A 20,964-nucleotide genomic window follows, 5' to 3' on the forward strand; every position below is an offset into this window, starting at 1 on the left:
GGAAAAGTTCGCTTTTGGAATGTGTTATATCTCAAAGAGCTTTGTCATAGAACTCATCGAACTCATCTAAATAAATTCCATTTAAAACTAGACTAATTCATCTAGTAGTTATCCTTAGAAGTCCTTCTTTCGAAAGAAGTTGAACTTATTGTTAGACTAATAGGAACTTTGCTCTAAAGGTTTTTTTGTTCCGAAATTTTAATAGAGCCTAATTCTGTTAGGTAAACTCCCAGAGATGGGATATCATTTGTATCTGTTTTATGACTTTACCAGGAAATTATGAACATAATAATTGAAATTTCATTTTTGACACTTTTGACCAATTCTGATTGGAAATGTTTCTTCCGAGAATCACAATTATATTGGTCAACTGGCAGAGTCCTTTGACTCATGCTGGTTTTTTTTTGCTGTTGTCGTTGTTTTCTTATAGTTATCGAAAACAACAAAAAACTGATAAAGCAATAACGGTACTTGTGTCAGGCCATAAACAATGTCCCTGTTGTCATGCTCCCTTATCCTTATGCTTATCCTTTGCTGTTGACAGTTGTTCTTGTGTGTTTGTGTGTGTGTTAAGAAAGGTTTCCATCGACCTCAAGAAGGGCAAACAAGAAAAAAGAAGCAAAAGAAAGGTGCTGCACTTTTTCTCCTTTATTTTCATTATGACTTCATGCAAGATTGGCGAAAATCGTTCGATTGAGATTGATAAAGAAAGAAAACCGCATGTAATCGGCTTAATGTCTACATAAAAGAGTTTTTAATTCCTTCATTAAGTAACTAAAATATTTGCCATTCCCAGGCATTCGAGTGGAAATAAGATGCATAAAAGAAGCTTTTCAGATTTCAGATCTTCAGGCCTGTAATTCTCTGATATAATATATCTTGGTGGTGTTTCATTAACAATTTGCTTCCTGTGTTACTGTTTTTGCATTTCTTAATTTTTTGGCAAAACATCAATTCTTCATATACGGTAATTTTTGCTAATGACATGCAATTTATACGCCTGTTAGTCGCTGTCCTGGCTATTTGTTTTTTAGGTTTGCGAAATTAAAAAGAGGGCAAACATCATTTATCAAGGCAACACCTTTTTTTTAATGTTTCTTTTTTTTTTTTTTTGATTTTGTTATTGTATTCTCATGTTGACAAATTACTTGAGGAGAGAGAGAGAGAGATTCACTTAGTGTATTCTGATCAAGAATTTTCCACATTTTGCTAGGCTAATTTGAATGACATTTGAGTTGATATTGATGATGCAAAGATTGATGTTCCTTTGTCTGTCATTTGTCGTCGTCGTCGGTCTTGTCAGGAAATTTAATTTGCACTACGTGTGGCAAATTGTTGAGCAAATTTATTTGCTTTTGCACATTTTACATGGGTTTTTTGAACCATATCAACATACATATGGATGTGTGTACTTTTTTTTTTGTTTTTTATTAGGAAATCATTTAAGACACAATTTCAAGACAACTAATTAAAAATTTGTTGTATGCTCGTTGTAAAAAACCAAAAAGCAAGTGGAAACTAGCTTGGCCCGTGGCAGACGCATGTTGTACGGGTTTCTTGTTGGCTTTTTTTTTCTTGTGTTTTTACGCCGGTTTCATTTTAATTATCAAAAATATTTTTATGGCCGACGGCCCCCAACAAGATTAAAATCTCACACACAGAGAGATGAGAGAGTCAAGCCAAAAGACTGTCCGTTCGTCAGGCAGTCCGTCACTCTTACAATTCACTTCTCGGCTAAGCTCAGTTCCCTACTATGAAGAAGCCGCCGCTGATCCCGCTTCAGTTGAATAAAGTTATACCAAAGACGAAAAAAAAAAACGTAGAATAGCTTGAAGATCGGTGTGATGAGCACATTTACCCAGATGCCCCTGTCCTGTAGAGACCATTAAAATAAATTTAAAAGACCACAAAATGTTGAAAATGAAGAAAGCAACAGCCAAAAGCAGAAGAAGAAAAAAACTGAAATGAAATGAAGAAGCCGTCTGAACAAATTGATAGCGTTAATGTGGGTTAACAAATGCCCTACATCTGTTCTAAGATGATCCAAAACTATCTAATACATATGATATAATGAGAAACCAGAATAAAGGAAACATTTTGTGGGATTTCTGATGGTATAAACTAGTCTTAGAACTTGGAAACTCATTCGAAGAAGTCTTAACTTGGGAATATTCAAGCATTAACTAAGATGTTGTACGTTGTCAAAGTAGCGAACAAAATTTCACTACCAACAACAAAATGCGATGACAACAAAGTTAAATTATGAAGGCCTTAAGCCGCAGTTTCTGGCGAAGATCATCGTCGACGACGATGACAACAACGTCTTCGTCTTTATATCCAACTCCATTGCCAACCAGATGACAACAATCTGATAGCAGCCAAATGTAAGGGAAAAAAGGTAAAGCCATAATGCCACTTATGCCGCCGACATTGCAGCAAGTTTTGTGAATGAAAAGTTTGTGCATTTAAGGGAAATAAAGCTGCGGCTACAACACTCTTAAGATGCGCATCAGTTAAAAAGGCAAAAGGCAAAGCCAAGAAAGGCAGGCGGCATTTTCATATAAAACCATTACAAACGAACTAAGAAACTGAGAAGCCAGTGGCACACACAGAGAACAGATACATAGATAGATGTAGATCTTTATTCATTCTTTCTTTCATTCTGTCTATCCAATGTCCGTCCTCCGTTTTGTGTGTGTGTGTGTGTGTCTTCTTAACAAATAATGAAAATATCAACTAAGACGAAACTTTATTCACGTCTTTTTTTTTTATTTGGAAAACTCGGCATACAAAGAAAAATCTTTTAAGTACGGCAATTTTTTTTTTTTTTTTTGTATATATTTGTTGTAAAAGAAAAACTGTCCAAAGATTGGAACAATTGGCTGAGCTGTTGAAAGACTTGACAAATGTTAAGCAATTAGTTAGCCTAACCTGACACCATTCCATCACAAAAGAGTAAAGAAGACACAGAGAGTGTGAGAAGAGGGGGGAGTTAGGCATGGTGGTGGTGGTGGTCATAGCGTGGGTACCATACCTTGAGATAGTTTCTTGTAAAACCTTTAAGGGACAGGTGAGAAGATCATCCTCCTCCTCGTCCTCCTTCTCCTCAAATGAAGCTCAATTCGTCAGTGTCTACTTATGTACATACATATTTATTGCTTTGACGCTTTTGTTTGGTAAATACCAAAAAAAAAAAAGAAAGAGGAGAATTACATACATTAATATCATAATATTTCAATACCATCTCTGATCTGTATTCTTGTTCTTCTTTCTTTTTAGCATCCTGGAGCTACGCAAAGAAAAGTCTAGGGATGCGGCTCGTTCAAGGCGTGGCAAAGAGAATTATGAATTCTATGAGCTGGCCAAAATGTTGCCATTGCCGGCTGCTATTACCAGCCAATTGGATAAGGCTTCCATAATAAGACTGACCATAAGCTATTTGAAATTGAGAGACTTTTCCGGACATGGTGATCCGCCATGGACCCGTGAGGCATCCAGTAGCAGTAAACTGAAAAGTAAGTTCAATAGAGAAAGTTTGTTAAATCACAAAAAAAAAAACAAAAAAAGTGCTAAACCCAAAGGCCTTGCGAAATTCCATTACCAATTTCAATTCCAATTCAATGACAATAAAATATTGTATATTGAAACCTTTTTTTTTTTATTTTTTATTTTTGTGACGCCAGACGAAATTCAAAATGGCTGCGCATGCGCAACAAATAAAAATAAATTGCTTTTAATAGTGACATTTTATGCAAATATGGGCCCCACCAAAAACCAAAAAAAACAAACAACAACCACACAAAATTATCATAAAAACCAATAAATTTGTTTTGGTTTTTTTTTTGTTTTTTCGTGGTTTTAGGTGTGTACGCATATTTATTTAATTTTTTTTGGCATACTTAGAAACAAATGTTTCTGATTTCACTTATTTTTTAAGTAGTTTAAAGAGGCCCCCCGAAAAAGGAATTCACAATCCGTTGATAGGGGAAAAATCTAGGCGAATGTGCGTTTCCTGCTTTCAGTTTTTGTAATTTTCCCCTTTTCCCCTCCAACATTTTATTGCTAACTGCGCATTCTGGATTGTCCCCCACCGCTTCGGTTCATAGAAATTTCCAGTTGTCTTGATGATGATATGGCCGCCAATATGGCGGCACTTCACTGACATGACAACTCTCAAGTACAGTCACACACACACACACACACACACGAAACAAAAATGCAAATTAGTAAATGAAAGTTTCAACCCAGACAATGCGACAAAATGGGTTTTCGAAATTAATTTCAATTAATTTTGTTATATAAAACAAGGCAAGGAATAAGATTGTCATCCTGAAATGACTTTTAATCCACAATTTTCCATAAATTAGATTATTCTATATATCAGAATTCCTGGAAAGTAACTTAATTTCAAAGCAAACTGTTCTCATTTGAAAATATATTTAAAAAACCGATTCACAAATTGATTGCATTCGCCTTCAGGTGCTTTAGTTAAACTATAAATTTCACTAGTTATGATGATTATATTGCTTAACCCCAAAAACAAAAAAAAAACAAAAATAAGTCATAAATGATGCATTCGGCCACTCGGCACACTCATCGAGCAACCCCAAGAATACGATGACCATTCCACATTTATCCCCTCATACCCATGCCCAATCCCAATCCTACGCCCACGCCCACAACCTCTCTCTTGGTCTCCGGCAAACAAAGACAATTGAAGGGAACCGCAATGTAAGCAATGTTCATAATAAATATAAGTAAGCATTCAATATTTTCTCAGCTGATGCGCCCATTTGACCATATTTATTTAATTCAATTATAGAATTTTACGATTATGGTTCTTCACTTTCCCGTTCTCGTTCCCGTTCGTTCGACTGACCAAAGAGTCATAATTCGCACAAGTGCAAATCGCTTTAGCCCGTCCACATATATATTTTTACTTTACTTTACCCACACGAACACCATCTCCTTCTCCATCTCCATCTCCTCTCACTTGGCCAGCGAAATCCCCAGCGATTTCTGAACGCGCTAAGTTGGCAAACAGTTTCCGGTTCCGTTCCACAGCCATATGTGGCTAGGTGGGTGGATGGGATGGAGAGCCAGTGGCTTTAATGACCTTCAAGTAATGCTCATATGTATGCTCCACCCCTAATTTTTGTGTTTTTTTTTTTTTATGCTGCTGCTGCTGCTTTTCCTTTTTTGTGGCTGTGGGTCAAATTGAAGTGCTTTTTATTGCCCGCAGCTTGTTGCTGGCTGTGGCTATCCATCCATCCGCCTTTGCCTCTTTTGGGCTTTAGGTATGTTGTGTTTATGCCTCCTTCCTTTCTGTTTTTTTTTTTTTTTTGTATAATAATCCAATTGAATGGAAGGCGTTACTTCCCTCTCTCTGACACACAGCACAACACTCTGTTCCACTCTCTCTCTCTCTCTCTCTCTCTTCCCTCTTACTGCATATATGTATACATAACGCCCCATTGATTTTGGATTATTTTTTTAGTGCCTTGACTACCTTCATTTTTGTATTTTCTGTTGCTTTGGCTCTGCCCTGTACATTTGGCTTTCAAAAAGGCAACACTGCCCCCGTCTCCGTCTCCGTCTCCACCAAGTACTTAAAGTCATTCTTGTCTTGCTTGGAATGCTTTTTGACGTGACACAATACAATTGTCGTAGTTGTCGTCGACCTTTGGAGCATGACGTGGCTTATGGATAGCGATAATAGGCCAGAGGAAGGCGGCCCTTCAACTGATAGAGCCGATAGAAGTTGCCTTGTTGCCATGAATTCAATTTTCAATCGACACACAAACATTTTAAAGTCTTACTTTTGGCCAAGTTCTTTGCAATCCTTGTGAGAGGCTAATAAGAGAAAGCTGTAAATTAAATTTCTTTCTTTCTTTCTGCTCATTTTCCATATGTTTATTCATTCATTAATTTTGTTTCTCTCTCTCTCTCTCTCCCGATCTTCATTTGCAGGTGCAGCCATTCGACGTAGTCCCGCCGTTGATTTGTTTGAACAACATCAGGGCACCCACATACTGCAGGTAAATGACAATGCCATAAGTGCGAAAGAGTGAGACGTAGTCAGAGAAGGAGTGGGAGCGGCGGACCTCTATGGAGAGAGGTGCAGCCCGCAGCCATCTTGTGCATATCATTAACATTTCATTTCATTTCATTTCGATTCTCTCTCCATTTTCTTAAAGTCACTCGATGGCTTCGCCTTGGCTGTGGCCGCTGATGGACGCTTCCTGTACATATCGGAAACGGTGTCCATCTATTTGGGCTTATCGCAAGTGGAGATGACTGGCAGCAGTATATTCGATTATATCCATCAGGCCGATCATTCAGAAATTGCCGAACAATTGGGTCTCAGTCTGACCAGTGGAACTGGTGGCGGTGGTGTTGCTGGTGGTGGCGGCGGCGGTGGTGGCAGCAGCGGCAGTGGTGCTGCAGGCATGGCCTCACCCACATCGGGAGCCTCAGATGATGGCAGTGGCACACACGGTACGAACAATCCCGACGGTGAGTCAAGTCCGAGTCCAATTTGAGATGGGAATGAAGGGGCAAACAAAGATCTGCACTCGGATTAACTGTCGGAGTACTAGCTATATACTCAGATGATTCTATAAATTCCAATTCTCCTTTCGTTGCAGTTGCCGCCTCAATGACACAGGCATCGACAGCTGGCTACAAGGGCTATGATCGTAGCTTTTGTGTCAGGATGAAATCCACATTGACCAAACGTGGTTGCCATTTCAAATCTTCTGGCTATCGGGTAAGCATCCAAAAAAGCCATTTAAAATTATTTGTAACTTAAGCCAAAGTGTCATAATTTCTAGTCGACGTTTTGTAGAAACGACCCCTCTTAAAAAAAAAAAAAAAAAAACCCAGACCTATTTTTATTTAATGTTAATTTTTGTTTCCTTTTTTTTTTTGTTTTGTAGTCTGAACTCTAACTATTTAGCTTGGTCTTTATTCTTCTCGAATTTCTGTCTGGGGTCGTAGGACTAACCTTTTGTGTGTGTGTGTGTGTGTTTTGGTTGGTTTTTTTTGTTGTTTTTTTGGTTTTTTTTTGGGTTTTGTCAATTAGCATTTAGTCTTCATTATGTATTACGTATTACCATCCCATCCACTGCTTATCTACAGGCCAACGATGCAACGAGCAATTGCAATGGTAACAATAACAATGCTAAAAATCTTAAGAATCCGGGCTCAAACTATTCGGTACGTATCAATTGAAATCAGTACAAAAAAAAAACAAAAAAAATGAACAACAACAAAATTTCAAATTTTTTTAAAAACAAAACCAAAAAAAAAAAAATGCAAAATTGTAAATCTCAAAACAAATTTGTGGATTTCATTTTATAATTTTGATGTTTAATTTTCTTTCAAACGATTTTGTTATTCGTTTAATTTCGATCTCGGCCATTAAAATTTTATATATGACAAAAAAAAAAACAAATGAAAAGAAATATCAAAAAAAAAAACTGATTTTAGATTGATCAGTATCGAATAAAAGTGCAAAAACATCAATCATCATTTTGAACAACATCAACAACACAACATCTGCATTATCCATTATCATTGTTCTTCATCATAATCAACCAACTTTTGTCCAATCCATCCACAAGGTTCGAGAGATTTTATTCCGCCCCCTTTTAGAACACTCAACTCCGATACCAATTTCCGCTGCAACGAAATATTTGTGACATGACATGAGCTGAGCTTTATTTATTTCTTTATTTTTGTTTTTGTTCTCTGTGAAATGTGTCTTTACGATCTTGATGGCAGAATATATATATATATATACATATGTGTCAGTCTTAGCCTTGTAAGCTGTAACCACTGTGTGGCCCACCGGCTTAACCATATACCCTTCGCCTATTTGGAACATTTACAGGTTGTCCTCCTGCTATGCAAACTACGGCCTCAATACACATTCTCCCACACACGAAAGTCACAACCTCCGCTGCTTGGTATGGTGGCATTGGCCATTGCCCTGCCACCGCCTTCGGTTCATGAGATACGTTTGGAGTGCGATATGTTTGTGACACGTGTCAATTTCGATTTACGTGTGGCGCACTGTGAGCCCAGGTGAGTTAGTCTAAAGAAATGTAGCAAACGCCCCCTAAAGTATGCAAAGAATACTCATTTTATGCTTTCTACTGCATATTGCATACTTTAGTGAGTGATTTCCACCCATTTTCTTTGTGTTTATATACTTTAAAGGCTAACTATATTGATTTCACCCTCTTTCAGAGTCTCTGATCTGCTGGATTATGCACCTGAGGATCTGGTTAACAAGAGCTTGTATTCACTGTGCCATGCCGAAGATGCCAATCGGTTACGTAAAAGTCACACAGATTGTAAGTAAATTTTGAAATACCAGAGGCGACTTTATTGAACTTATGAATGAAATCCCTCTTTGTTTTTGTAGTAATCGAAAAGGGTCAAGTTTTGACGGGCTACTATCGTCTGATGAACAAAAGTGGTGGCTACACTTGGCTACAAACCTGCGCCACTGTCGTCTGTAGTACCAAAAATGCCGATGAGCAGAACATAATATGCGTCAACTATGTGATTAGGTGAGAATTGCATTTGCACTAATCTCAAATTGAACAATTTATATAATTGTTGTTTATTGTAGTAATCGCGAAAACGAGAACCTCATTCTAGACTGTTGTCAACTGGAACCCAGTGTGGATAGCATTAAGCATGAAGAGGGCTTGGGTAATGACAAGAGCAGTGGCTCGCCCAGCGGTGATGCATCCGGCGAGGGTAATCCTCATCTCAGTGCCGGTGACATGAAATTAAGTTCACCCAAAACCGATCCCGAAGGCCATTCACATCGTGGTCGCGGACGTAGTGCAACGTCGGCCCATGGCAGTAGTCTGAATAATCTCTCGCTGATCAAGGACAGTCCAACGCCATTGGGCGTAGAGGTAGACACGGGAGTGGGAGTTCTACCAGCCACTGTGGCCACACCTGTGCCGGCACCAACACCAGCTAATACCTCCACAAGCTCCACAACAACGAAGCGGAAACGCAAGAGCAAGGCGGCCCAACAGGCCGAAGAGCAGACCGAGCAGATTAGTGCCGAGCAGCAGCCATTGACCAAGTTACCAGCCATGGAGCAACGTGATGGTGGGGCAACGCCACGAAGTCGTCTGCCATCGATTGTTGAGGAGCAAACGAATTCGGCGGCAGATTCTGCAGTCAAGGATCTGGAGCATGCAATGTCCAAGCATTTGCCATCGCCGGGATCAGTGACTGGTAATAATCCGCCAAGCACTGACTTTAGCGCCGATTCCCTGATTAAGCAACAACAGCAGCAGCAACAGCAGCAACAACAACAGCAGCAGCAGCAGCAGCAGCAACAACAACAACCACATGATCCCAATGAGAAGAGCAGCACAATACAATGGATAGGTACACCGTATCAACAACCTGCTCCAATGCCAGCAACGGCTCTACTCCGACAACTCTATGCCAATAGAGAGAGCGTCATTAGGGCCACAGCACGACAGACACCCACAGGCGTGGGCCCGGGAGTCTTCTATGGAGAACAGCAGACAGGTCCATTGCCGACACCACCAGGCAGTGAGTCATCCTATGAGAATCAATACCTACAATTGCATTCGGCTGCCGCCGCTGGACATCCCGGAAGCGGTGGGCAAAAGACCTCGGCGGATGCCTTCACCAATCTAGTATCCACCTATGGTGGCTATCACAGTTCGATTGACTATCACAATGCCATGACACCGCCATCCTCGGTGTCGCCACGCGATAGCAACAATGCGGCCAAAGTGGCTCCCTCGGCGGCTCCAGTGCTGACCACAAACGGCGGGGGCGGCGGTGGTGGCGGTGGCTATGAGTATGCCGATCCATTGAGGGGACAATATGCCACACCAACCGGAGATGTGGCTACCACATCGTTACCCCTGAAACCGCAAGCCTATACAGCAACAATGCATCCGCATGGCCATGCCACCACCACAACAGAGGGCGGTGTCACCTACAGCAATCTGGATCAACCGCAATACTTTGCCCCACACTCCAGTTTCCATTTGTATCACAAGGGTAGCCCGGCCAGCGGTTGGTATTCCACACCATCCTAGGTTTTGGAAGATGGCGCCACCGCCGATTGCCAAATGCAGGGAACATTGCCGCAGCAACTACCAAACTACCAAGCGCATCCATCGACGGATGTGCAAACGGAACGCTGGGATATTGTCGGGGCATTGGGCAAGGTGGCGCGTATGTTTTTCAGTGCACGCAAAGGAAGTGGCCAGTAGGATGATGAGATGGAGAAGTAGGAGGAGATGGAGGTATGTACTACTAGCAGTAGTTATTCGTCGACTCCGACTACCACTCACTCGCCCACCCACCCATCCAATCACTCAGAACTTTGCCTCGAATTTGAGTGATCCTTTGGCCCTCGGACTGTACATACGACACCACGACGACAAATAGAACAAAACAAAAACAAATAAAACAGAAAACAGAAAACAAAACGTTAAAACATTCAATGTTGTTAAATAATTCTTAAGCTTTGTAAATTTAAACATTAAAACTCACTCACACAGAACCCATTGAAATTATGCGAAGAATACAAAACTAAAAAAAAACAAAATACTCGGCAAATATGCAATTAAAAATAAAAACAAAACAAAAATCAAACAAAAAACTTAATCTTATATAAGACTTGCATAATGTGTGTGCCACCACAGAAACAAGATTAAAATATTTAAAATAAATATAATAAAAATTAATAACGAAAAAAGAAGAGAATGGCGAAGAGCAAACGCAAACTCAAATAAATAAATATTAGCAATTAAATGAAATTCAAATATAAAACCTAAAAAGAAAAGAAAAAAAAATCAAAAACCAACAACGGCAAACAACAATTCTTAACCAGTAAAAAATCTAATTGTTATTAATTATTTAAAAATTAAATGTAATCTTTTTTTTTTCTAACCATATAAATGAATATATATATATATATATATAAATAAATTTGCATATAAATATATATATATATAAATTTAACATTTTTACAACATATCAAATGCTTCCTCTTCTAGATTTTACCAATTAAATATATTATAAATACACACATATATATATATATATGTATATAAATCATATATATATATATATTTTCCCCTATCTCTAAGAGTTCTGCTAAATAAGAATATGTTTTTTTTTTTTTTTTTTGGTTTTATTTATTCTTGTTTTTCCAAATTTCGCTTAAAATTTTAAATTTAAACTCTTAAACAAAAAAAAAACAAGAAATAAAATAACTCTAAATGTATATTTAATGAGATGTAATTCTAACAAAACATATAGCTTTTCCTTTTTTTTTTTTTAATATATATAAAAATTATTTATTTATTAGGCCAAGATAAGCCTCTCGAATTTCGAGTCCAGTCTATTCTTGTGCATCGATGATGTTGATAAATAATATATTTACCAACAACACAATAATGGAAAAAAAAACATAATAAAAACAAAAAAAAAAACAAACAAACCAAAAAATGGAAAGAGTTACTTTTAACGTTTTGGCAAAGACAACGACGCAAATGAATAGCTAAAGAACAAATGAAATTATTAATTTTGTATAAACCCATTCACAAAACGTTTCCCTTAAATTAAAGGCTTACAACACACACACAACAATGAAATATGTCATAAAACAAAAACCAATAGTTGTTTCCCTGCATAATGACTAGAATTGGAGGCCACGAGGGATAAGTCCAAGCAAAAGGTAGGCCTCTTATGCATCGATATCAATTAAAAGCAATTACCTTCACCTTGAACTAAACGCAACTCGGACTTACCAGTATTAGAATCGATTTCAGAGTTATCCAAATTAAACGTTTAAAACTTTAAACTTTATTCTCCCACATATGAAAAACCTAAGACCATGTCATTTTTTTTAATCAAATGATTATTATTATTGTTTTTTTTTTTTGTTTTTTTTTTTTTTTGTTTTAATAACAACACCAACGTCGTATACATATGTACAATAACAAATAAGACAAGCCACAAATGACTTTTAATTCTAAATTAATCAAGAAAACAAAATATCTTCGATGCCAGCCGAAGCTTCAAAAGCTGCTTTAAAAAACATATTTTCATATGCTGATCCTCTTAGAGTTAAAATCTATTTACACTTGTATTTGAAAGAGGGGGAGGGGAAGGGGTTGGTTAGTACTATTTAGTTAGAAAAATATATAAAGGATATATGCGTATGTGTATATGGTGTAAAGTTTGAAGAGAAAACAAAAGAGAAAAAAAGCCTTAATCATTAACGTTAACATTGATTGGTTTTGGTATAAAATTTGATATATGTTTGTACATATATCTATATTTTTTTGTAAGTAAAAACTATGTTCTATGTCCATTGCAATGGACAGCACTTTGTGTTACGATATTTTCTTTTTTTTTTGTTTGTTTGTTTCTGTTGTTGCTTTTAGATGTATTAATTTAGGAAGTCGGCAAAGGATCCATTAAAGTTAGTCCATCAATTGCATCTGCCGACTGCTCCTTGGCATTTGTACTGGAATGTGCGAGCAGTAAACTGCTTTCCACTTTGATTTGCGATGGGATTGCTGCCACAGCTGATGATATGTGACCTGGTACTGATTTTCGATTATTAATTGTTGTTGGATTGTTGGATTGTTGATTGGCCTCATGCTTGGCCTGATGAACCAGCAGCAGGCCTTGATTAATGCTAGAGAAGCTGCACACATCGCATTTGTGTATAATTGATGACAATTCCTTCTCGGGATGACGTTTCTGAAGATGCAACTGAAAATAATGAATGATAAGATATTATTAGAGAGAGATAAGATAGATACATAGATAAGCAAATGACTTACCCGAAAAGCTGTGCTTTGTATAGCCCGAAAATCGCAGTGCGGACAGGCATAACGTTTGCGTTCCTTATGTGTGCCCAAATGCCGCCGAAAGGCATTATGATCGCTAGCCTCATATTCGCAGGACTCACACTTGAAGCGTTTTATCGACTGATGGCTACGCATATGGAGCTTTAGGCTGCTCTTGGAACTAAAGAGACGTTGGCAAGTCTGGCATTGCGGTTGCTCGTTACGCTCCTTGCAGAGATGTTCGCGCAGGGTCTTGCGCTGCTTGAAGGCAGCACCACAATCTTCGCAACGATGCAACAAGGTGGTAAGAGCTTGTTCTTGTGGATTGTTGGGACTCAAGTTGGGCGGCGGCGGAGGCGGTGCTGCCGTTAGTGGTTTGCCCATGCCCAAGCCCTGTGTCCGATGAAGTCGGCGATGATTTTTCAATTGTTTGGTGTTCTTGAATCCCTTGCCACATTGCTCGCACTTGTAGTTGCGCTCTTCGGAGTGGATTTTTGCATGGGTATTGACCAGACGCGAATAAATGGGCGTCTTAAAGCTGCACAACTGACAACAATAGAGCTCCATGTCAATTTGATGTGTCCGCCACAGATGGGTGTGCAAGCAATTCCAATTGCTAAACTCACTGGACTGACATTCGGGGCAAATCATGGGCTGGGCGGAGCCAAGCTGTCCATTATGACAGCGACCATGGTACTCGAGAGTGGAAGGCGATTTAAAGCGGAACATGCAACCCTCGACTTGACACTTACCGCCCTCTGGTATTTGTTGAGCACCTGGTGGTGGACGTCGCTTGGTTAAATTACCACCGGCCTGCTTGGCACCATACGGACGTCCTCGCACGGATGTGCCACCCGATGGCGGCTCGACGGCAGCGGGTAATAAATTATTAGCCACATAGATGCGGGCTGGCTTCTCTGATGTGATCGAAACTGTTGCCTCCGAGGCCAGGGGAACCAATGGTGGTACCGGCAAGCTGCTTAAATTTGAACTGGACGAGGTCATCACAGTTCCGCCAGAGGCTGTAACAGGCACAAGCGGAGGTACACCTCCTCCTCCATCTCCGATGCCGACTCCTACACCTCCTACGCCACATGACAATTGGTCGAGTGTTACTGCCGGTAACTGAACCGATGATGGTGGAGGAGGAGGAGCAGGAGGATTAGGTGCACCATTATATAATTGAGCAAAATCTTTAACCAGTAGATCTTCGGTTGATGGATCCAACTGTGTAGATGCAGGAGTTTCCTCATGGCTCTGGCCACCGGCCCCTGGCAATGGTTCCTCCATCCAACGCCAGCACTCCAAATCTTCAGCTAAATCATAGCCTTCTTCACTGGGCCAGCTGTTACTTAGCGAAGGCTGAAAATCACTCAAGGTCTGCCCAGCTACAGATGCCTCTTGAAGAGTCTGCTGCTGCTGGGAATGTTGTTGGTGGTGTTGTTGTTGATGCTGCTGTTGTTGTTGTTGTTGTTGGTGGTGATGATGATGCTGCTGCTGCTGTTGCTGCTGATGATGATGATGATGATGATGTGGTTGCTGCTGCTGCTGCTGATCAATTGGTAATTCCATTAGGGGTACCATTAGATGCTCAACTTCATTGCGATTCATCAGATTGAGCTCATCTACGGTACGAAGGTGAAGTGTGCCGCGCTGCGGTGCTTTAAGGATATCAACGTTCTTAATAAAAATCTTCTGCTTTGATTGGCTGTTGGTGGTGTTGGGAGCCGGCGGTATAAAGTTGCCCAACTCAACAGGCGGTGGCTCCAATGTGATGGGATGTGGAGGAGGCGGCGGAATCACTGATGGCGGTGGCGGCGTAGCCTCTGTCACCAATGGCGCCACTCCATGATCGAAATCTACAGCGAAATCCAAATCCAAGGCACTAAAACGACTGGTGTCCATTCCAGCAGCGGTGCCAGTTACACCTCCATTACAACCTAAGACCGTATCAAATGCAAACGCCTCATTGCACATATTAGCCAAAGGAGCCAAACTTGGTTCGAATCCCGGCAGCGGACCAGTTGGTGTTAGCAATGCATCCGTGTGGAATACATCTCCGGCAACTCCTCCATTTGTGCCAGGTGTGGTGGTCCCCGTTACACCTGTGCCATTGAAACCCATGCTCGGCAGAGCTGATGGTAGCACCATTGGCTCTTTTAATATGTCCACGTTTCTAATATAGATCTTAGGTTGACGTGGTTTCTCTGGTTCTACACCCACCACCTGCACATCTAGAAGATCATTGTCGGTGAGTAGCGCTGGCTCGGCTTGTTGCAATTGAAAATCAAAGGGCAACAGAGCTGGCTCTCTAAGGACATCGACGCTTTTAATAGAGATTTTCTGACTGGGTTTGGATGGAGCTGCTACTTGTTCTGTGACGTCATCGAGTAAATCCATTATATTGTTTCCAGCACCGACGTTTTCATTGTGTGGCATTAAGGGTAAAAAATCCGGAAGAGAATTCTGCTCCTGTGGTGGCGGAGGCGGCGCTGGGGGTGGCTCCTGTAGGCAAGCAACGTTCTTAATGAAAATGCGACTCTTGGTCTGCTCCCGGACCGATGACTTCTTGAGCAGGGCCGAAATCTCATGTTCCTCCAAATGATGATCAAGGCTGAGATGCATAATCAGAACTTCCTGGTTAAGAAAAATGTTCTGGCAGCCTGCAAAGATATGAATATATTTAGTTGCATCTTGGTGACATGTTATGGGCATCTACACACCTGGACACTGTTTACTGGGCTGTTCACCAAAGCAATTGGACATATGCGCCTGCATCTTCATTGGACACAGAGTCAAGTAAGGACAATTGTGACATCTGTGTAGGACTCGGTTATCCGAGGTGCTGCCATCCCCTACAACCACAGTTGACTTTCCTTCTACACTTGGGCAACTGGTGTTACGAGTGGGCGGCGTGGGCGTGGCATTAAGCCGCTCTTTAGCTGCTGCATCTGTTGCCTGCTCGGATTTTATAAGCTCGGCTTCTGATTTAATTTCGGCAGTTTTTCTCCGAAAATTGCGATAGCTCTTTCCCACTTGCGTCTCTAGCTGCAGATCCGTAGTATGAATTTGCACAAAGGGAACGGCTGCCGCTGCACTGGCTCCAACGGCTACTCCCGTCGCAGTGACTGCAGCAGCCACAGAGCTGCTCAACGCCGCTTGGTCATCGTCAAAGAAATTGGTGAAATTGGTATCTGACTCCAATGCATGAATAGGCGTTGATAGTGATAGCAACTCGGCAGCTGGCGGGTGCGGGTGGTGCGGTGGTAGCAACTGTTGGAAAACAATACACGGCATGGACGTGGAGAATCAAAACCTCTTGCTCTCTCTCTTTGAGCTTCTCTCTCGTCTCTCACCTGGTTGCCAATGACACTGTAGTAGCCTGGATATCCTGCATCGTTCATATTGCATTGCATTTGGTCAAGATTTAATGAAGCATTTTGGAATTCCGCATTTACAATTTTACACAATAAAAAAAAGTTGTGGCACAAAAAAAAACTGATAGCAAGAAACAGCTGATAAAGATGAAACAGCTGATTAGCTAGCAGGCTCAAAAATGCATTAACAGACTCAAAAACTCTGTTAACAGTTCTTCTCAAAAGAAGCTACGACTCTCCCTCTCTCTCTCCCACTCACATATACGTAAGGCAAATTTAAAATCGAGCAGCAGAGCAACAGTTTTCTTGGTCTCGCTCTTACATACTCAACATCATGCATGCGTGTGTGTGTATGTGTCTCGTTTTTCTGTTAATTTACAGAACATGTTAATTTACTCAAAACTACGTAGCCCTGGTTAATTTTCAGCTCGTAAACGGTAACACTGGAAAACTGCTTAACAGCATAGTGCGTTGCTAGCAGTGTTGCCAGAAATTTAGAGTCACCATAAGCTAGATTTAAGGAAAAAATAAGCTAGAATAAGCTAAATATTAAAAAAAAATAACATTTGCCCGCATCAGCTGCATTTAAAGTCAGCCAATCTTTAAATGCAGGGTCTTTACCACGCGGTTTTTGATTGTACATTTTTCGCATTTTCAACTTTTGCTCGCGGTTTAAAAATTGGGAAACATTTAGTAAACTTCACAGAAAAAGATAAGACTGAATACTCGTTTCGCTTATCGATGTTTTTTTGCCATTCAAATGAAAAAATACTATTCGTATGAAAATGTGGCATCATAGAGCATAAAAATACACGAAGTTACTAAATGTTTCAAAATATAGAGTAAAGCTAGTTTTTCTTGAAAAACAGCTATAATTTCCGCTAGCCGCTATTTCACAATTTATCCCACATTTCATTGTTGCAACCCACTAGATCTAGTGGGAAAATAGCTAAATTGGCAGCACTGGTTGCTAGTTAACATTTTTAAAAACACGTGTGTCAGACGAAGCAGCAATTTTTTACTGGGAAAAAAAGAATATAAGTTTATTAATTAAAAATAATGGCGGATCTGCTAAAACTTACCGATGCGGTAGTATTTGAGTATCTACAAGGCAAAGACAAAAACCTGGCTAAGGTTTTTCAACAAAAGACGAAAGCGGTAAGCAAATTGTACTGTAAATTCGTAAGTGTATGTATGTATTTGTATTTGTTGTGTTGTGCGGCAAATTGCAACTGCAAAGTATAACTGTATGCGAATGTCGCAGGCAATATGTCTGTGTGTGCGTATGTGTGAGTGATTAAGTATGCCGCCATGTGGGGGATGCAATCTATTGATATGGTCCCACATGATGGACGCCAAATGGTTAAGAAGGCATCAACGGGTTATGGCGACCACGTGTTTTTTTTTTGTGCACTAACCAAGCAATAATCATTTTTTTATTTTCCAGGCTAATGTTGCTAAGAATACACCAAAGTTGACAGATATTCTACAGTTCTTTCAAACAAAAAGTGCGACAAAGATTCCACAAATCAAGGCTGGAGCTAAGGATAGCGATAGTGACGACGATGACAGTGATTCCGACTCAGAAGAAACTCCGGCAGCAGCATCAGCCGCTGGCAAGAAGCCGAATTTGAGCAATGGCAAGGCAGCGAAAAAGGACGACACAAGTAGTGAGGAAAGCGATTCTGAAGAGGAGACGGCCAAACCCAATGCTAAGGTTGCTCCGGCGAAACCAGCTGCGACTAAGAAAGCAGACACCTCCAGTGAAGAATCCTCCTCAGAAGAAGAAACAGCGCCTAAAAAGGTAGCAGCCACACCTGCCAAAGCTGCTACACCAGCCAAGAAACCAGCTGCAGCCGCTTCTTCCTCCAGCGAAGATGACTCCTCCGAAGAAGAAAAGGCAGCAAAGCCAGCAGCTAAAAAACCAGTTGCTGCTGTAACACCAGCTAAGAAACCATCTGCAGCCGCCTCTTCCTCCAGCGAAGAGGACTCCTCCGAAGAAGAGCCAGCAAAGCCAGCGGCTAAGAAACCAGTTGCTGCTACGCCAGCCAAAAAGGCTGCAAAGTCATCTAGTGAGGATAGCTCTTCCGAAGAGGAGGCAGCTCCTAAAAAACCCGTGGCCGCAAAGTCACTTGCTGCTCCAGCAAAGGCCAAGAAAGATGACACCTCTAGTGAGGAAAGCTCTTCTGAAGATGAAAAGCCAGCAGTAGCAAAGAAGTCGCCAGCAAAGGCGGCGCCTGCCAAGAAAGCAGATGACTCAAGTGACTCGGACGATTCCTCAGAAGATGAAGCACCCAAAAAAACAGCAGTAGTCGCTCCAACAAAGGCAACCCCGGCCAAAAAGGCAGACACCTCCAGTGAGGATTCCTCCTCTGAAGATGAGAAACCAGCTGCCAAAAAGCCGGCGCCAGCGGCTGCTGCTAAGAAGCAAGCAGAATCCGAAGATTCTTCCGATGATAGCGATAGCTCCGAAGAAGAGAAGCCCAAGGCTAAGGTGGTGGTGGCCAAACCTGCACCAGTGGCAGCCAAGGCTGCTGCTAAGAGCAGCAGTGAAGAAGATTCCTCAAGCGACGACGACGATGCCCCTGCTGCTGTCAAGCCAGCTGTAAAGAAGCCAGCAGCCGCCACACCAGCCAAGAAGCAAGAATCCTCCAGTGATGATGACTCTTCCGATGATGATGAGCCGGCAAAGAAGAAACCCGCCGTGGCTGCTGCGCCTGCCAAGAAGAAGAAGGAGAGCAGCAGTTCGGATGACAGCGACGACTCTGAAGAATCCGGTGAGATTAAGCCCCAGCCAGCTGTGGCCAATGGCGGAGCTAAGAAACGCAAATTCAGCGGTGGTGATGCCGACGAGGAGGCCAAGGCTACTCCGAATAAGAAATACAACAACTTTGTCAAGTCCGGAGAGCAACAGGTGAGTTAAAATGAGGCTAAATCTTATATGGCGAAGATGTGGGAGAGAACTTGTCCTCTTTAGATTTTCTACTAGGATGTTAGGGACAACATTGGCGAAGATTAGTTGTAATTGTTTCGTATTGATTAACCCTAAAAAATTATGAAAATTTGTGCCTAAATTTGAAAATCAAACCATTGACAGAATGGTTACCAGAACTCCACGCCAAACAACTATGAGAACAACCGAAATAGGCAATTGAACAACAGTGGAGGAGGCAGTGCCGGGCGTCGTCGTTCTCCCTTCCGACGTGTACGCACCGAAGACATTGAAGTGGACAAACGCGTCCAAGATATGTCCTTTGAGGCCAAGGTGAGTGCCGCAAATGCATTTGAGTTGTTGTTGTTTTTGCTGCGTGTGGCATGTGTGACATGTGTGGTTGAGTGGTTTTAGAGGGACAGAGCTGGTCAGGGGCAGGGATTTGGTGTAGAAAGTTTAACGTACAGAGAGGGAATGCACACAAATTACATATGAAAAGAAACTCAAACGAAACTCAAATCCATTTGCGGCACCTTTATTTTGGGCCAATTCATTTGCAATTCCCTTTTGAACTATGATTTGTGTTTGACCCCTCTTTGGCGTTTCTCTTTCGCTACTCCACAGGATAACAATGGCGGTGGTTTCCAGAAACGTGGCGGCGGACGTGGACGTGGTGGTTCTGGTTTTGCTGGACGGCCAGATCGCAGCAAATGGGAGACGAATAAACAAAATGGAGGCGGCGGCGGCGATGGTGGCAATGATGCTGCAGGTGGTGAAGGCGGCGGCGGCGGTTTTAAGAAGTTCGGCGAACGCAAGAGTTTTGGCGGCTTTGATAGAAACAATCAGAGAGGAGGCGGAGGTGGACGTGGTGGCGGCGGCGGATTCGGTGGACGTGGCGGCGGTGGACGCGGCGGTGGCGGTGGCTTTGGCGATCGAGGACGTGGTGGCTTTGGCCGTGGAGGCGGTGGTGGCGGCGGCGGCGGCTTTGGCCGTGGAGGTGGTGGTGGTGGACGTGGACGCGGCGGTGGTGGCTTTGGTAACAAATCCTTTGATTCGGGGCCAAAGCAAAACAAGAAAATCACCTTTGATAATTAATTTTAGCTTAGTTCATAGCCCCTCTAAAACCACCCACCACATCCCCCACACACACACACACAGAAACAGAAAGATGCCACACGCACACACACACAGTCACATGCAACATGTTTCAATTTGCTAACTTAAATATTCGCATTATAGAAAAACGCAGCCGGTTCCTGGGGCGATCGTGCAAATAAGGATTTAAAGCATACCCGCGGTAAATCCTTTAAGCACGAGAAGACCAAGAAGAAGCGCGGTAGCTACCGGGGAGGCCAAATTGACGTTGGCGTCAATTCTATAAAATTTGACTAGATTTATATAGTTTTCTATATATAAATATATATATATGTGTATATTATGACAATATATACATATATATATATAATTAATCCATATATACTATAACATTATGTATGTAGTTTTAAGTAACACAGAAACGGAAATATGTTGAATATTTTTCTATCTGCATATTAATGTGTAAATTAAACATTTTTTTTTAATACCTATGTTCCGTTTGGCAACTTGTAAACGCCTCCTGAATGCAACTAAACGTGAAAAATTGTTGCAACTTATGTTTTAAATGTGAATTAATGCTGCAACTATATATCAGATAGCGAACTGGCCATTTATTGAAAGTGCAAATTTTGCAGTGAAAATGTGTATAGATGGGACGAAAGTCATAAGTCTAATC

General features: G+C 41.3%; 3 protein-coding genes across 12 annotated transcripts in view; 2 read left to right on the plus strand and 1 right to left on the minus strand.

The window, feature by feature from the left end:
- The window catches only part of LOC6643054 (protein trachealess), a 47,511-nt gene extending 36,862 nt beyond the window's left edge, over window positions 1–10,649 (plus strand). For 2 of the 7 annotated variants that reach the window (XM_047012261.1, XM_023176122.2), the window contains 9 exons: window positions 3,280–3,515; window positions 5,971–6,038; window positions 6,198–6,516; window positions 6,648–6,769; window positions 7,141–7,218; window positions 7,895–8,088; window positions 8,254–8,360; window positions 8,432–8,579; window positions 8,642–10,649. In XM_047012261.1, coding sequence (XP_046868217.1) covers window positions 3,280–3,515; window positions 5,971–6,038; window positions 6,198–6,516; window positions 6,648–6,769; window positions 7,141–7,218; window positions 7,895–8,088; window positions 8,254–8,360; window positions 8,432–8,579; window positions 8,642–10,112 — 2,743 coding nt within the window. In that variant the 3' untranslated portion in view covers window positions 10,113–10,649. The remainder of the gene's footprint in view (window positions 1–3,279; window positions 3,516–5,970; window positions 6,039–6,197; window positions 6,517–6,647; window positions 6,770–7,140; window positions 7,219–7,894; window positions 8,089–8,253; window positions 8,361–8,431; window positions 8,580–8,641) is intronic. The other 5 variants (XM_023176120.2, XM_023176123.2, XM_023176121.2 and 2 more) reach the window with 3 other exon arrangements.
- A 1,333-nt stretch (window positions 10,650–11,982) lies between these two features.
- LOC6643086 lies at window positions 11,983–16,404 on the minus strand. The gene is made up of 5 exons (XM_002065715.4): window positions 16,241–16,404; window positions 15,608–16,157; window positions 14,417–15,547; window positions 12,879–14,308; window positions 11,983–12,807 (listed from the first exon to the last, which is right to left on the minus strand). The coding sequence occupies exons 1-5, from the start codon at window positions 16,298–16,300 to the stop codon at window positions 12,484–12,486; spliced, it is 3,495 nt and encodes a 1,164-aa protein (XP_002065751.2). The 5' UTR covers window positions 16,301–16,404; the 3' UTR covers window positions 11,983–12,483.
- An 818-nt stretch (window positions 16,405–17,222) lies between these two features.
- Window positions 17,223–20,877, plus strand: LOC6643087 (nucleolar protein dao-5). Of its 4 annotated transcripts, XM_023176145.2 has the most exons (5): window positions 17,224–17,419; window positions 17,709–19,175; window positions 19,359–19,526; window positions 20,433–20,601; window positions 20,647–20,877. In XM_023176145.2, the coding sequence occupies exons 1-4, from the start codon at window positions 17,321–17,323 to the stop codon at window positions 20,583–20,585; spliced, it is 1,887 nt and encodes a 628-aa protein (XP_023031913.1). In that variant the 5' UTR covers window positions 17,224–17,320; the 3' UTR covers window positions 20,586–20,601; window positions 20,647–20,877. The 4 variants fall into 4 exon arrangements, with proteins under 4 accessions (XP_002065752.1, XP_015033761.1, XP_023031913.1 ...); XM_002065716.4 differs by lacking the exon at window positions 20,647–20,877 and having other exon boundaries at window positions 17,223–17,419; window positions 19,818–20,498; XM_015178274.3 differs by having other exon boundaries at window positions 20,433–20,741.
- The last annotated feature ends 87 nt before the right edge of the window (window positions 20,878–20,964 follow it).

The sequence above is a fragment of the Drosophila willistoni genome (assembly GCF_018902025.1).
Source record: "Drosophila willistoni isolate 14030-0811.24 chromosome XR unlocalized genomic scaffold, UCI_dwil_1.1 Seg41, whole genome shotgun sequence".
Taxonomy (NCBI): Eukaryota; Metazoa; Arthropoda; class Insecta; order Diptera; family Drosophilidae; genus Drosophila; species Drosophila willistoni.